Source organism: Cebidichthys violaceus, unplaced genomic scaffold (assembly GCF_023349555.1).
Source record: "Cebidichthys violaceus isolate CVI_PGR_0920_01 unplaced genomic scaffold, fCebVio1.0.p SCAF_15, whole genome shotgun sequence".
Taxonomy (NCBI): Eukaryota; Metazoa; Chordata; class Actinopteri; order Perciformes; family Stichaeidae; genus Cebidichthys; species Cebidichthys violaceus.
This window is the reverse complement of record NW_027176318.1, coordinates 7,126,733-7,140,327: the sequence shown is the minus strand read 5'-3', so window position 1 is coordinate 7,140,327 and position 13,595 is coordinate 7,126,733. Positions and strand designations below refer to the sequence as shown.

The 13,595-nt window shown below is 40.8% G+C and overlaps 2 protein-coding genes across 12 annotated transcripts in view; one reads left to right on the top strand and one right to left on the bottom strand.

The window, feature by feature from the left end:
• Positions 1-1,987, bottom strand: part of relch (RAB11 binding and LisH domain, coiled-coil and HEAT repeat containing) — a 30,141-nt gene extending 28,154 nt beyond the window's left edge. For all 9 annotated transcript variants that reach the window (XR_011102839.1, XM_068709741.1, XM_068709742.1 and 6 more), the window contains exon 1: positions 1,488-1,987. Coding sequence is in view for 8 of the 9 variants with exons in the window: in XM_068709741.1 (XP_068565842.1) it covers positions 1,488-1,938 (451 nt within the window). In the remaining variant the exon portion in view is untranslated. The remainder of the gene's footprint in view (positions 1-1,487) is intronic.
• Positions 1,988-2,440: 453 nt separating this feature from the next.
• On the top strand, positions 2,441-12,363 carry pign (phosphatidylinositol glycan anchor biosynthesis, class N). Of its 3 annotated transcripts, XM_068709738.1 has the most exons (29): positions 2,441-2,692; positions 3,070-3,318; positions 3,559-3,680; positions 3,807-3,905; positions 4,127-4,233; positions 4,567-4,691; positions 4,809-4,939; positions 5,062-5,181; positions 5,355-5,395; positions 5,526-5,585; positions 5,778-5,870; positions 6,246-6,301; positions 6,597-6,675; positions 6,935-7,117; positions 7,219-7,358; positions 7,763-7,862; positions 7,936-8,028; positions 8,382-8,473; positions 8,740-8,845; positions 8,936-9,044; positions 9,247-9,349; positions 9,482-9,584; positions 10,015-10,101; positions 10,317-10,372; positions 10,735-10,810; positions 10,952-11,025; positions 11,476-11,518; positions 11,631-11,683; positions 11,857-12,363. In XM_068709738.1, the coding sequence occupies exons 2-29, from the start codon at positions 3,092-3,094 to the stop codon at positions 11,975-11,977; spliced, it is 2,799 nt and encodes a 932-aa protein (XP_068565839.1). In that variant the 5' UTR covers positions 2,441-2,692; positions 3,070-3,091; the 3' UTR covers positions 11,978-12,363. The 3 variants fall into 3 exon arrangements, with proteins under 3 accessions (XP_068565839.1, XP_068565840.1, XP_068565841.1); XM_068709739.1 differs by lacking the exons at positions 11,476-11,518; positions 11,631-11,683; positions 11,857-12,363 and adding an exon at positions 11,366-11,442; XM_068709740.1 differs by lacking the exons at positions 2,441-2,692; positions 3,070-3,318 and having other exon boundaries at positions 3,618-3,684.
• The last annotated feature ends 1,232 nt before the right edge of the window (positions 12,364-13,595 follow it).

Sequence of the window (13,595 nt, the reverse complement as noted above, 5' to 3'; positions counted from 1 at the left end):
CTGCCCCAGACGGATAGAGTGCATGTCAGTTTGGGCCAACTAATAGGCAGTGCTACTGAGGAAGAGGCACATGTAGCAGGATTGTTTCAACAGGCTGACAGTGGCGTGTGTTTGACCTGGATTGCCTTTGTGCCAACTTCACAGATTTGTAACAGGAGAGAAGACAAGCGAGCCTAGAACTTTTTATGTGAAGCTACAATGTGGCCTATTTGAAGTAGCAGATGGTAAGGGCCTGCAACTACAACTTTACTTTTGGATTCATGTTCAGAGAGCTGCTTTCTGGTGTCCCATACAAGGTCTTATGTGAAAAAAAACAACACCAACTTCTTAAATGTGACAGCTTACCGTCAAGCTCGCACGCGGCTATTTAAATGACTTGCATGCTCAAAAGCTCCTTGCATCAAAAGAGCAAACAACGACCTGACTCCCCAATGAGGGGTGGAGAGAGAACCATTCATGACCCCTTGCTGCAAATTAGCAAGGTGGTGAGAGATGCCTTGTTGTGTCATGTGGCTTAGAGCAACAGCTGCAGAGATGCTGCTGCTTGTAACACAGTCGTTGCCCATTCGCATGCTTACTGCAATGAACTGCTTATATCTTCCCGTTACTGGGTGTGTGGATACTTTCAGGCTAAGCATAAACAAGCCTTAAGTCCATCGCGTTCTCCCTCAACAACTTCCATCAGCTGCTTCATTTTTCCATCTGATGATGGTAGATTTGACTGTGTCATGAGATACTGTAAATATTGTGAGCCATTCAGAAACTAAAACACTGATTTGAATCCTAGAATTGATGAGGAAAGACCAAAATGACCCTGGATAATAAAACGGTGACAGGAAACACAACATGTCCAATTCACTTTGCCTATTCTGATAACATGCACAACAGTCGATAAAAGTTAAAGTGCATGGTAATACTACTCCTGCTGCTCTATAGCAGGCTCTATCTATTTGTGCATTGGGCTGTCACCATGGGTACAATTTGCATTGCATATTTGTTTATGTGTCCAGACTCTTCAGTCACCATATAATACTGCAGGTTGTTCCCACACAGAAGTCCTGTAAGGGGATGAGGGTGCTACAGATATACACCCTTGATCAATAAACCGAACTGACAAGTGAAGCCAAGTGAACGTGCATCTCCCTACAGAGCTCAATACCTGTTAATGATTATTATAGAGCTGTCATAGTATCACTCATCCATCTCGTCAGGCTAGATAGTGTGATGTAGCATAACATCATTCCTGTGATGATGTAGTCTGAATGTCAGCCAGCACAGCTGACCCTCGAAACCCGCTTGTTGACTGCGGGCCCTCGACCAGGAGGGCAGGTGCATCAGTCGGTTATCTCATGATCTATTGGCTGCCGAAGCTAGTGTTTTAATATAATGCTAGTTAGCCAGTGGGCTAACTCTGTATAATGCAGCATTAAAGACAGAGCTAGCCGACAGCTACGTGACTAGCACTGGGAGCAGCCGACGTTACTTACTCAGCGGTCCTCCAGGTCCGAGTACCTGATCTTTGGCAGGCGGAGTGCCGCTCTGACGCTCGAAGTTGCCAGGGTTAGAGAAATAATCCCTCAACCTCGGAAGCTCTCTGCCTGCTTCCAACAGTTCTGTGTGAAACTCCAGGGCCGTGAGGATGTATTGGTCCCGTAATAGCTGTGCAGCGATACCGTCCACAGATATCCGTGTCTCGGTGGTGCCTGCCATAGCGGTGGTGGCCGCGATCGAGACCGAGCCCTCACCACTGGGGCTCGTCCGGTTGCTAGACAGCAGAAGTGTCGGGGGCTCGGCGTCCGCAGACGGAGAGAAAGGATTACCTGGCGGCGGCCCTGGCGCCCCATCACTGGGACTTCTCGCTGTGTCAACTGTTTCATTGGGTCGCCGTTCAGCCTCCTCCTCAGAATCACTGAGATTAAACGGGTTGACCGACGCCATTTTTGCACTATAAGGATATTTAGCAATCTAAGCTAGCTAGGCTAATCAGACCCGCTTCTTCCTGAATGGATATCAAGCTAGCGATCATAGGTGGCTTTGACGAGGGGGAAAAATGCCAAGCTATGAATGGCCACATTTGACCCACAGCCCGCCTCTTTTATGGGATAGTAGAACATGATTGGATAATGGCGAGACAGAAAAGAAAACTGGGCAGGGCACATTTGACAGCTGATAGCCTATGCAAGCTAACGTGTTATCAAAGAACCACAAGCTGTGATAGCATTTTCCAGTGGATCTGCACTGTAACACACATAGCTTGATAATTCAACTCAACGTAATTTTTTTTTTTAAATAAATAGCGTTTTGAAAATATTTGTTAAAAGCTCGCTGGAAACAAAATATTTAACTACAGTACCCACAATTCAGCTGCAAAGTATAAACCTGCGACGTACATACGTCAACGTTATACGTCAAAGTCACAACAAGGAAGTGAATGTTCATGTTGCCTGAATTTCTTGTACTAATCTTCTTAGAAAGAAGGACGGTTGGGTTTGTTGTAGGACGCATTTAAAGATTACGTTGATCTTGTTTCGCACAGCAGATCTGTTGCGTTCTGTCGACATCTCCGGAGATAAAATGGAACTTAAATCCGGTGAACTGGCTGTAGTTACTTAGATAGTTCTGGTCTCCTATTCATTCATTAACGAGCCAGCGCTCCTCGTTGTTGTGTGGAGATTCCACTGACAAGTTACAGGTAATACTCTTTGCATGGCCAAAGATGTAATTGCTTTTAAAAGTCACTCTCTTGTTAAAAAATAAATACAAATAAAGTTGTAATGGCTGCTGGCCCAGTGGGTGACCTACTATTGGAATTAACTAACTATTAGTCATAATTTCTGCTCATTGGTTAACAGCATATGGTGACAGAAGGATTACCCTAGCCATTAAGCAGTCTTTACGTGGCACACACCCTGGCTTAACCTGGCTATGTAATAGTGAACCTTTCTAATACCTCCTTTTCCATTTGAACCTTTTAATCCTGAACTATATAACATCTATGTTTGTCCATATTTGCCTCAGTCATTTTTATTCTGTCTTTCCCCCCCCCCCCCCCCCCCGGTTGCTCTGCAGAGCCAGCTAGGTGCTAAGGAAAATGAGGATGATCACCTTCCTCCTGGTTGGACTAATAGTCCATGTGGTCTTCTTCCTCTCTATCTTTGACATCTACTTCACCTCTCCCCTGGTCCATGGCATGACACCCCAGGTCACTCCCCTGGCACCCCCTGCGTCCAGACTGGTGTTAGTGGTGGCCGATGGTCTCCGAGCAGACAGTCTCTTCACACTCCTCCCCGACGGCTCGTCCAGGGCCCCATACTTGAGGTTTGGAAACTGAAACAGAGCATTGAGCTCTGATGTGGTGTGTTTTTGTGTGTATTAATTTAACTAGAACAGGAAACAGTGTGTATATATATCTGCAATGTGTTTTTTGTGTGTGTGTGTGTGTGTGTGTGTGTGTGTGTGTGTGTGTGTGTGTAATTGTTATTCTTGGTCTTTTCTTTTCTTTCTTTGTTCTTAACTGGTGTTTGTATGTGCACATCTGTGTGTGTTTCCCAATATCAGGAGTGTGATTGAGGAGAAAGGTACCTGGGGTGTGTCACACACACGCGTGCCCACTGAGTCTCGTCCCGGTCATGTTGCTCTCATTGCTGGCTTCTATGAGGATGTTAGTGCTATTGCCAAAGGTAGGTGTGTATGTTGATACAGAAAAGGCTATGTGGAGGATGAATTACTTTGAGTTTTTGACACTCATATACTTGTGTCCGTATGGGTGACTACTAAGGTAGGTTTTTGTGTGTTTTTTTCTTTAGGTTGGAAGGAGAATCCTGTAGAGTTTGACTCTGTGTTTAATGAGACTCGACACACCTGGTGCTGGGGCAGCCCTGACATTCTGCCAATGTTTGCTAAAGGTACACAAACACACACACACACACACACATGCACACACACTTGCATGAACCACACGATGAGGACCACCAACCTAATCAGTATAAAAGCAAAAGGTCGCAAATTAAGACTGTATCAAAAATCTGGAATTTGTGCTGAGCAACTCACCATTACTGCTTACATGTTTTGATTGTTTTTTTATATTCCTTGTAATGGAGCTCATTTTGTGCTGTGGTTTTTCCAGGTGCCAGTGGAGACCATGTGTATACCCACACATACCCAGCAGGGGAGGAGGACTTTGCCTCCACAGATGCCTCCAGGCTGGACACCTGGGTGTTCACTCAAGTCAAAGTATGGTAGTGGAATTACTCACTATAACAATGCATGTTGTGATAAATCTGTTGGTAATAACTGCTGAATAAGTCATAGGGTTTTTAGATCATTTGCTTGTGTAAAGCTTATATTTTCCACTTTTATATTCATTGTCACTTAATGCAGCAAGGTGCTTATGTTATTTGTGGACACAAAATGCAGTTTCATGTCACAAAATGTGATGCCGTGTTGAGTCATTACAGTGGATTGTAGCAAGGCTGCAACAAGCTTTATTGGAACATAGTGGTTGTGAGGATTGCACATTGCCATCTTGAATAAATCTAACTATGTTTGTTTTTCTTTCTGCTCTAGTCATTCTTTCAGTCAGCAAAGTCTAACTCCAGCCTGAGGGACAGTCTGCTTGAGGATGAGAATATCTTCTTCCTGCATCTGCTGGGCATCGACACAAACGGACACGCTCACAGACCGATGTCACAGTAAGAGACATGTTAATACGTAATATGTTTTTCACTCTGCATGACATACAATTAAATCAACAAAGTAGCCTAAATTTAAGTTGTGGTATCTTAATCTTTCATTTGTCTTTTGTCTAGGGAGTACCTAAACAATATTGGTCTAGTAGACACTGGTGTCGCTGAACTGGTGTCTATGGTAGAAGACTTCTTTGGTCATGATGGAAGAACGGCCTATGTGTTCACCTCTGATCATGGCATGACAAACTGGGGTAAGACTGGTGTTCCTGTGCGTGTGTGTGTGTGCGCCTTTTTACTGTATACAATGAAAAACAATCAAGTCTTTGCTGGAGTCTTTTCTATCATCTGTCGATGCGTGTGCATGTGTCTCTAGGTTCACACGGTGCAGGTCATCCCTCTGAGACACTCACCCCGTTAGTGGTGTGGGGAGCCGGAGTTCACAGTGCCCACAAAGTCACTCAACCCCAACCATACGATGATGGCTTCCTACAAGGTGCTGAGCTTAAATTTAGGAACCAGGTTCTCCTACATCCACTAAACACAATTATTTGTATTTGAAGGCAGGGTGGAATTGTGTATTTTATTTGCAATAAAGGCATTAATGTTGTAAAGTGTCTCCACTATATGTTGTATTGACATTGTTTTTATGTCTGCTGTTTTTCTCAGATTGGAAACTGGAGCATCTTCGAAGAGTTGACGTCAATCAGGTTAGGCCCATGGTCACTTTTTAATTAGACACTGACATATCTATATACGTATATACTGTACATATATTATAAGGTGACATAACACAACAACAGGTAGTAAATTCTATATTTTTTTCATTGTTTTCTGCAGGCAGACATCGCTCCCCTCATGGCTTCTCTCATTGGTGTCCCCTTTCCTGTTAACTCAGTTGTAAGTCCAGAGATAAACTTAAGGACAAGGAAAATAGTTTTGTGACTTTCTTAGAAAGTTCTATGTAAGTGCTCACAGCAGTATTAAAGTTGTCGGAAATTGATTTTAAGAGTACACTCCAGTGCCTGTGACAATCGGTTACGTAACTGAAATGATGTGTCCAAACATCTTTTTGTGTCTGTGTCTCTTCAGGGTGTGTTACCTCTTCTCTACCTTAACAACAGTGACCACTTCAAGGCGGAAAGCTTGTACACTAATGCTATTCAAGTACTAGAGCAGTACAAGGTATGAAAGCGTCCAGCTCTTCTATTTCTGACATGTTGATCATTGGTATGTTACAAAGGACAAGAAAACAATCATTTGTAGCTTCAATGTTGAACTTAAATTAATATAAGTAACAATGGTAAGAAAGTTGTAATTGTACTACTATCTTGGTATTACTAGATATCTCCAGTACTATTTATTTGATTTATAACAATAACTTCAAAATGATAGCTATGAACATTTAATTCTTTAAGGTTTAAATTGTGATAAAGCTATCACTGCACATATCTTATAATACAGTAATTTGGTTATATATATATATATATATATATATATATATATATATATATATATATATATAAAAATATGGTGACTGAGCTATATATATTTTTGTAGATAAAAATGACCCAGAAAAAGGAGACAACCTTGTCTTTTCTCTTCACTCCATACCAGTAAGTACTATTAGTGAGTTAAATGACTTGTAAAATCTGTGAATTAATAACATTACTTTTTTTCTTCACTGTGTGTTAAGTTTTAAAAAAAGAAGCATTTTTTAATGTATGTCATGTAACAGTGTGAAAGACTTGGAGATCATTTCAGTAGGAACATTAACTAGGTTTCAAATGTTAAAGTACTTTAACTGGTATTGCTGGCCTATGAAGGACGCTTTATCCGGTCAACATATTTCCGACCACAATCAAATACAATTTCACACACTCTTTATTGCTCTGTCTCACTGCTTTCCAGACTTCTGACTGAGTCAAAACAATCAGAATTCATCCACAAGGCTAGAATACTGATTCAGCTGGAGAAGTATAAAGACACTGTGAGTATGGACGATGTAGTGACCGATGTTGTTGAATAACACTCAGCTGATGTTGTCATAGAAAGCTAGCCACTCTTATGCCTCTGGAACCAGCTAAAATGTGGTAATTGCTGTCTACATGAACAAACCTTTTTGTGTTTGTTGTCATCCAGAGTTTCTTTTGTGTTACTTTACATTCCTTGCTGATTAATCTTCTCCATGACACATTTGATTTTGCTAATGTTCTCCCTTTCATTTCCCCTCCTCTGCCTCTTGTCAGATTTCCCTGTGCCGGTCTCTGATAGCTTATGCTCTGGAGGGCCTAGCCTACTACCACACATATGATAGGTTCTTTCTGGGTTTCAGTGTGGTGCTGGGATTTGTAGGCTGGACCTCATATGTAGTCCTAGTCATACTGAAGACTCATGCCAACCTCAACAGACGCCCCAGTCTCCTCAAACAGGTCAGGGCATACGCTATAATCCCTTCTTTGCCTCTAAGATTCTGAAACTTGAATGTCTTGTGAAATGACATTATTGGTGTTGCTCCTGTGTATGTGTGCAGATTCCCGGCCGTGCCTTGGTGAGGCTGTGTATGTGTGCGACAGTGGTGATCACTGTGTTCCTGCTTATCCAAAGGAGCCCCGTTACCTACTATGTGTACTGCCTGCTGCCTGTCCCTTTATGGTACTCTGTCCTGAAAGAGTGAGTAATGCACACATTTGAGAGAATGGAAAATAAAAAAAACACAGAACACACCTGCACACTTGCATCACAGACTAATGAAACAAACGGGAAAAGTGAATGCATGCTGTTTTATGAGAGTGGTGGAGCATCACCACACGCAGACACAGGATGTCAGCAAATATCAAAACACATCAATGGAGATCACAGCGATCAACAAATATATCAGCTTTTCATTGTCACACACACATGTTGGTGCATGTCAGGCACAGCTTCAGTGAGGTGTTAATTTGATCCTTTGATGTGATGTTGTATCCATTCATGGTTCTCCTCTGTAAATGGATGAAAGGACAGCCCGTGCAGTTTTCTTTGACGTCTCCCTTTTAACCACAGAAAAATAATATTCTAATTCTGATCCATTTTAGGTCTGGAACTCTGACCGATTTAATTCGCTCAGCTCCCTCTCTGCCACTGTGGAAGTGTTTTGGCTATTTTGTGCTGGTGTCGTTTGGGATCGAGCTACTGGTAGGAGTCTTTAATGTCTTCTAGTGTACAGTCAGAGTCATATTTGATGACAGTTTCACTTTTCTGCCCCCAGGTGGTGAGTTTCTTCCATCGCGCCATGCTTACTGTGGGCCTGGCTGTCCTCTCTGTCTGGCCCTTTGTGTCGGGACTTTTTGGCAAGGCCAAGGTAACTACGCTTTAGATCACCGTTTCAGCAGTCACAGTACTAAACACAAAGAAAAGACATGGTATTTGAATAATTCCACACCTGGACAGGTACAGAAAAGGATGTGTTCTGAAGGTTTGGAAATGCAAGATTCAGCTTCTTAGAAACGAAGCGTGAACACAGCAGCAACATGTTCTGCTTACAGAAGTCTTGACTAGTGGATTTCTTAGCTACCAAATGGATAAATCTGTGTTTTTAAAAAAATCTTATTCATCATCAGTCTACTGTCAGATTCAGACTTAAATTATGAGATCACATACAGTATGATATACAGTTCATAACTATATGAACTAATTGTCTCTCTTCCTGTGTAGTTCCGCTCGGTGAGCTGGTGTGTGGGCTGTCTGTGTTTGGCTTCTTTCCCCCTGATGCCTGTTGTGGGCAGAGAGCCTAATATACATCTGGTGTGAGTGTTTCCTCTATTTGCTTACGTTTATCAGAAAGTTTACCACAATGTCAGACAAGCCAGATTAACTTCAGTCAGTTACAAAGTGAATATTTGTTCATCTCTATCTTAATCTTAAACATCTTCACATAGTGGTGACATTTAGAGATGGGCATTGTTGTTGGAATCAATATCGCAATATTAATACAAATAACTGATGAAAATGAAGTTGTGTGTCGGGAGCATGTCTGTAATAATGACTTCATATATGATGTTTGTTTGCTCAGTACCTTTGCAGGTGTACTCGCTCTCTTCACTTCAGCCTGTTACCTCTGGTCATCAAGACAGAGAACAACACTGCACCCGAGTGGCCGACAGCAGTTTGTCACCCAGGTAACTACAGTATGTTGTGTGTGTGTCTATAATTGTGTTTGTGTCACTGCATTTTCGAACAATAAATGATTTTTGTGTCAAACTATACAGATGCTCCATGTGGCAGTGTGCGCGTACATTCCATCCCTCACACACTCCAGCCTGCAGCAGAAACAGGGCCTGCCACTTTTTAATCAGATCATCAGCTGGACCACATTAGGTAGGTGGTCCACATCTGGGTTAGAATTCAACCTGCCCCCCCATAGCTGTGTCTCGTCCCCTCTCCTCCTTTCCTGTCTTTTGTTCTGACTAACCAATAAAGACAAAGAATTATCTTTAAAACAATAAAGGTGATGCTGTATTATATGCCCGTCAAGCTGTAAGACCCAGCACATCTCCCTTGTCTCTTGTTTTTTTCTCAGCATCTTCTATGCTCGTTCCATTGTTGAGCTCAACACGTCTTTTCCACCGACTCCTCAGCATATTCCTCTCTCTCACGGCCACATACCTACTGCTGAGCACTGGGTAAGGCAAGCAGTTTCACACACACTTCCTACGGCTGCACTGACATGTCAAATTGCGCCTTGTGTAGAGTTTTATAATCACAGCAAAGCTACAATATTATAACATTTTGAATGTGTGTTTTCTCCCTCCCAGGTCAGAGGCATTGTTCCCTCCTGTGTTATCTTGGTTGATGTTTGTGTGGATCAACATTGAACAGGAAGCGATGCTTGCTCAGGGTGTCTCCGGCAGACAAGAGGTAAAACCCTTAAGTGGATGCGTCCATACTTAGTTTGGAGAGCAGCATCACATGTTATCGGCGGTATACAACACCAACAACCACATTTCCTGTTGGCATGTACTGTTTGATCTTGTATAGGTATATGTTCATATAGATTTGATTCAAAAATATATTCTGGAGCCTCTACTTATCTGTACTGCGTTATGGTAACATTTATTTACTATTTACTCACTTTATTGGCATTTTCTTAATCAAAGAAACAAGGAAATCCCTACTCATGACAACATTCTGTAATCTGTGAAGTAGGCTTGCATAAATCTCTATGTAATGTACACAAGGTCTCAGCACTGACTGATGTTATCATATGTTTGGGTGTGTCTATGAATGCGTGTGACTGGGTGTATGCACATGTGTATGGGCATGCTTTTGTGTGTGTATTTTCTTTCAGCTCTCCACAATTGATTTCTCCGCAAACATTGACATCACCAAGATCCGACAACTGAAGTTGGATGACATCAGGAGATCGTATTTTTTTGTATCCGTGTTGCAACAGTGACATTAGCTGAAGCACAAAGACAAATAAGCTTTCTGGCACCAGTGTATTTGGAAGTAGTGATTCTGTCTCATTGTAGTCAGCAGTTGTTGTTCAGGCCAAACTATATCCAAATAGATAATCGTTTTGAAAAGTTAGGATTAAATAGTTTGATGTGTGAAGTACGCAATCTTTCCTTGACTCTTTATTTTCTACAGGTATTTTTTATAATAACAGCTTTCTTCGGAACAGGGAACATAGCTTCCATTAACAGGTATGTAAGTTCTTTATTTATTTATTTATTTATATATATATATATATATTTGTGTGTATGGTAAATGGCAGGAAGTTTTTTTGAGTGTCAGCATCATTTGAATACAGGAAGGAAATATGTGATTTGTGAAAAAAACAGTTGACTCACTTTCTGGGAGTTATGTGCATTGTTTAGACACAAGAGACTCTTGTGTAGTGCATGGTTGTGTACTTTATGTGAGGTTGCCTGCATTGTGCAAAAGTCATTCTGTAGTTTAAATTTATTACTTGAGCTGTATTCTCGAAACAGATATGTGTTCTGAATAAGAGTCTTTTTGTTTTTATTTGCACTCACACCCTCGGCTTCCTTCTCCTTTTTTCTAGTTTTGACCCAGCGTCTGTTTATTGTTTCCTCACTGTCTTCAACCCCTTCATCATGGGAGGGCTGATGATGTGGAAGGTACCATAACACTTTGTTTCTATATCATGATCAATAGATATATATGTCTGGGAAATATGCTTAAATATGCCAACCTCAATGAAGTCTATTTCTCTGGACTTCCTCATTAAATCTGAAATGTCTTGTCCTTTGTTCTTCCAGGTTATCATTCCATTCATAATAGTAATGTGCACATTTGAGACCATCCAAGTTGCAACACAGCTCTCATCAAGAAGGTAACTTCTTGCCGCAGCCTTCAAAATATGATACTCGACTCATCTGCTATCGGTTAAGTTCAGTCACAAACTTCTGTTTTTAAACTTCTCTGGTGGTTGGGGGACTGACGTACAGGACAACCAGTACACATAAACCACGTCTGCTCTTGGTGTCGGATACAATTTGACTTTTAAAACACGCCAGCAGAAAGAAGTATATCCTCTTGCAAACTATACGCTGTTTTCAGAGATCTGAAACCATGAGTCAGCTCAAATATCTAAATGTGTTTTGTTGTTTTTTCTGTGCTTCGTTGTGTGTGTGTGTGTGTGTGTGTGTGTGTGTGTGTGTGTGTGTGTGCAGAGGATGTCTATGCTCTACGTGAAGCATTTTTGTAGTTGTGTTTGTTTTTAATATGAAAGATCTTGCTTTTAATGCTTTCCTCTGTTCTGTTTCTTATTTTTCCTTTCCAGTTTGTTCCTCATTGTCCTGGTCATCTCCGACTTGATGGCTCTGGTAAGGCTGAGTGAAAGGTTCGAGTTGAATGTTGGGTTAAAGATGCACTGGGATGTTGTGTTTCCTGTAAAGTACAGTATACTCATTTGTAACCTCCTCGTCCTCTCCTCAGCACTTTTTCTTCCTAGTGCAGGACTACGGCAGCTGGTTGGACATTGGCACAAGGTAGGTTAACTTGGAAATACACGGTTCAAAGTCTTAATTAGTTACTGATTAATAACTTGACTCACATATACAGTACACACACTGTCTTTCCATCAGACTATCTCTTTAATGCCATCTGTGATGCATACAGTTACACATAAACACGTTAAAGTTATTTCTCTCGTCTCTTTCAGCATTAGCCATTACGTGATAGTGATGTCGATGACCATCTTCCTGATGTTGCTCAGTGTGGTCACACACATTCTCACCTCGCAAAGACTCTTTCTGAGAAGACCCAAGATGCACTTCCCCTAAATAGACGAGTTTGTGTGTGCATGCACACATTCTAGTTGAACCAAATATTTGGTACTTATTTTATTTAGATCTTGTAAATATATTATTCATCTAGCATTTGAGCCAGATTTATTTTGTGTAAAATATAGGATATTGTTTTAGGACTCAATATAGTGTATAGTACCGTGCAAAAGTCTCACACCACTTGACTAAATTGTTGTTGAGTTTTGGAAACCCCCTCTTATATATATATATATTCCTACCAGTGAAGATGCTTTAAAACATCCTCTCTCACCTGTGACATAGATACTTACTGAGGTGTACATTCTCAGATGAAATACTAAGTTCTTGTTCTCAACAGTTGTTGTCTACCTTGTATTAATATAGAATAAACACTTGCGGTCTAAGACTTTTGTACAGTACTGTTTTCACAGTATTGTCTTGTACACTCAGTCCCTGTTCCAGAGTCATTGTTTTTGCATTAATGATTGATGAATTGACTAAGACCACTTGAATGTTTAACTGTACATTGTACCTTTGCCAAGAGTGCTGATTTATGATCCATTCAAGAAAGGTAACTTGATAACTCTATTAACATTATTTCCTGTGAAGCTTCTTAAAACATATCCTTGAGAAGGAAAAGGGAGTTATTTTAATTTATTTTGAGTTCTGTATTTTTCTACCATTCAAACTGAGGGACTGAAATGGAAACGGGAATTTCCATCAAGTGACCTTGATGGTATTTACTGCAACCATTAACAGGATTAAACTTGGTGTCAGTAAAGTTGATGTGCTCTTTGTTTGTACATCAGCTTACACCGTTACCCTAGGGTGGGCTTAGAAACTCAAGATGGGAACATAAAGAATAAACATTCTTGTAATGTTCCAAAACAACTACAGTCCAGATGCACTCCTATAACTCCCAGTAGAGCTTGAGAACCCAGTGGCCAGCACTGAGTTTGTGGTTGCATTTGAAAATGTGTAAATGCTTGTATTGTAAATAAGAACATTGGGATGTGGTGCATAAACCTTTGGTTAGTATGTTTTAATAAAAATAAATACAAAATAAAATACAACATTGTTTTTCAAATCAACCCATAAGACATTACTAAGGACAAAAAAATAAAACATTAGCTGCATGTACTGACTAAAATCATATATTCATTCCAAAACTATTACTGAGAGAGTAGTTCCACCTTGCTTTGTGGTCAGGGTAATTACAAGGGGTTTTCCTCTACTGTTCTCTGTTGGGAAATGCAGTGAGGTGCTTTCTGAATATGGTTATAAATAATGGGTCCATAAATTTCAGCTCCATTGCAGACTCAAATGCCTGCAAAGTCGTCCCTTCAGTTGAGCACATGCTGTAGTTGCAGTGAATGCTTCTTAACTAAGTGCTTGCTGGTAGACACACTTAGGAATAGATAACACATTTGTTAACATCACTTCTGTCAACATCACAGCTAGCATTACCACAGCTTCTCTCACTCTTTCTCTTTTAAGTTGGCCAATACTTTGACTCCATAGAGTAACACACACTATTGGCTGTTTAGTTTTAGGTATCGGTGTCACTCATTTTAATACAATAATGGTATTTAAAGTGGTATTTAAATAAGATTTGATTGGCATCTGAGTTGTGAGA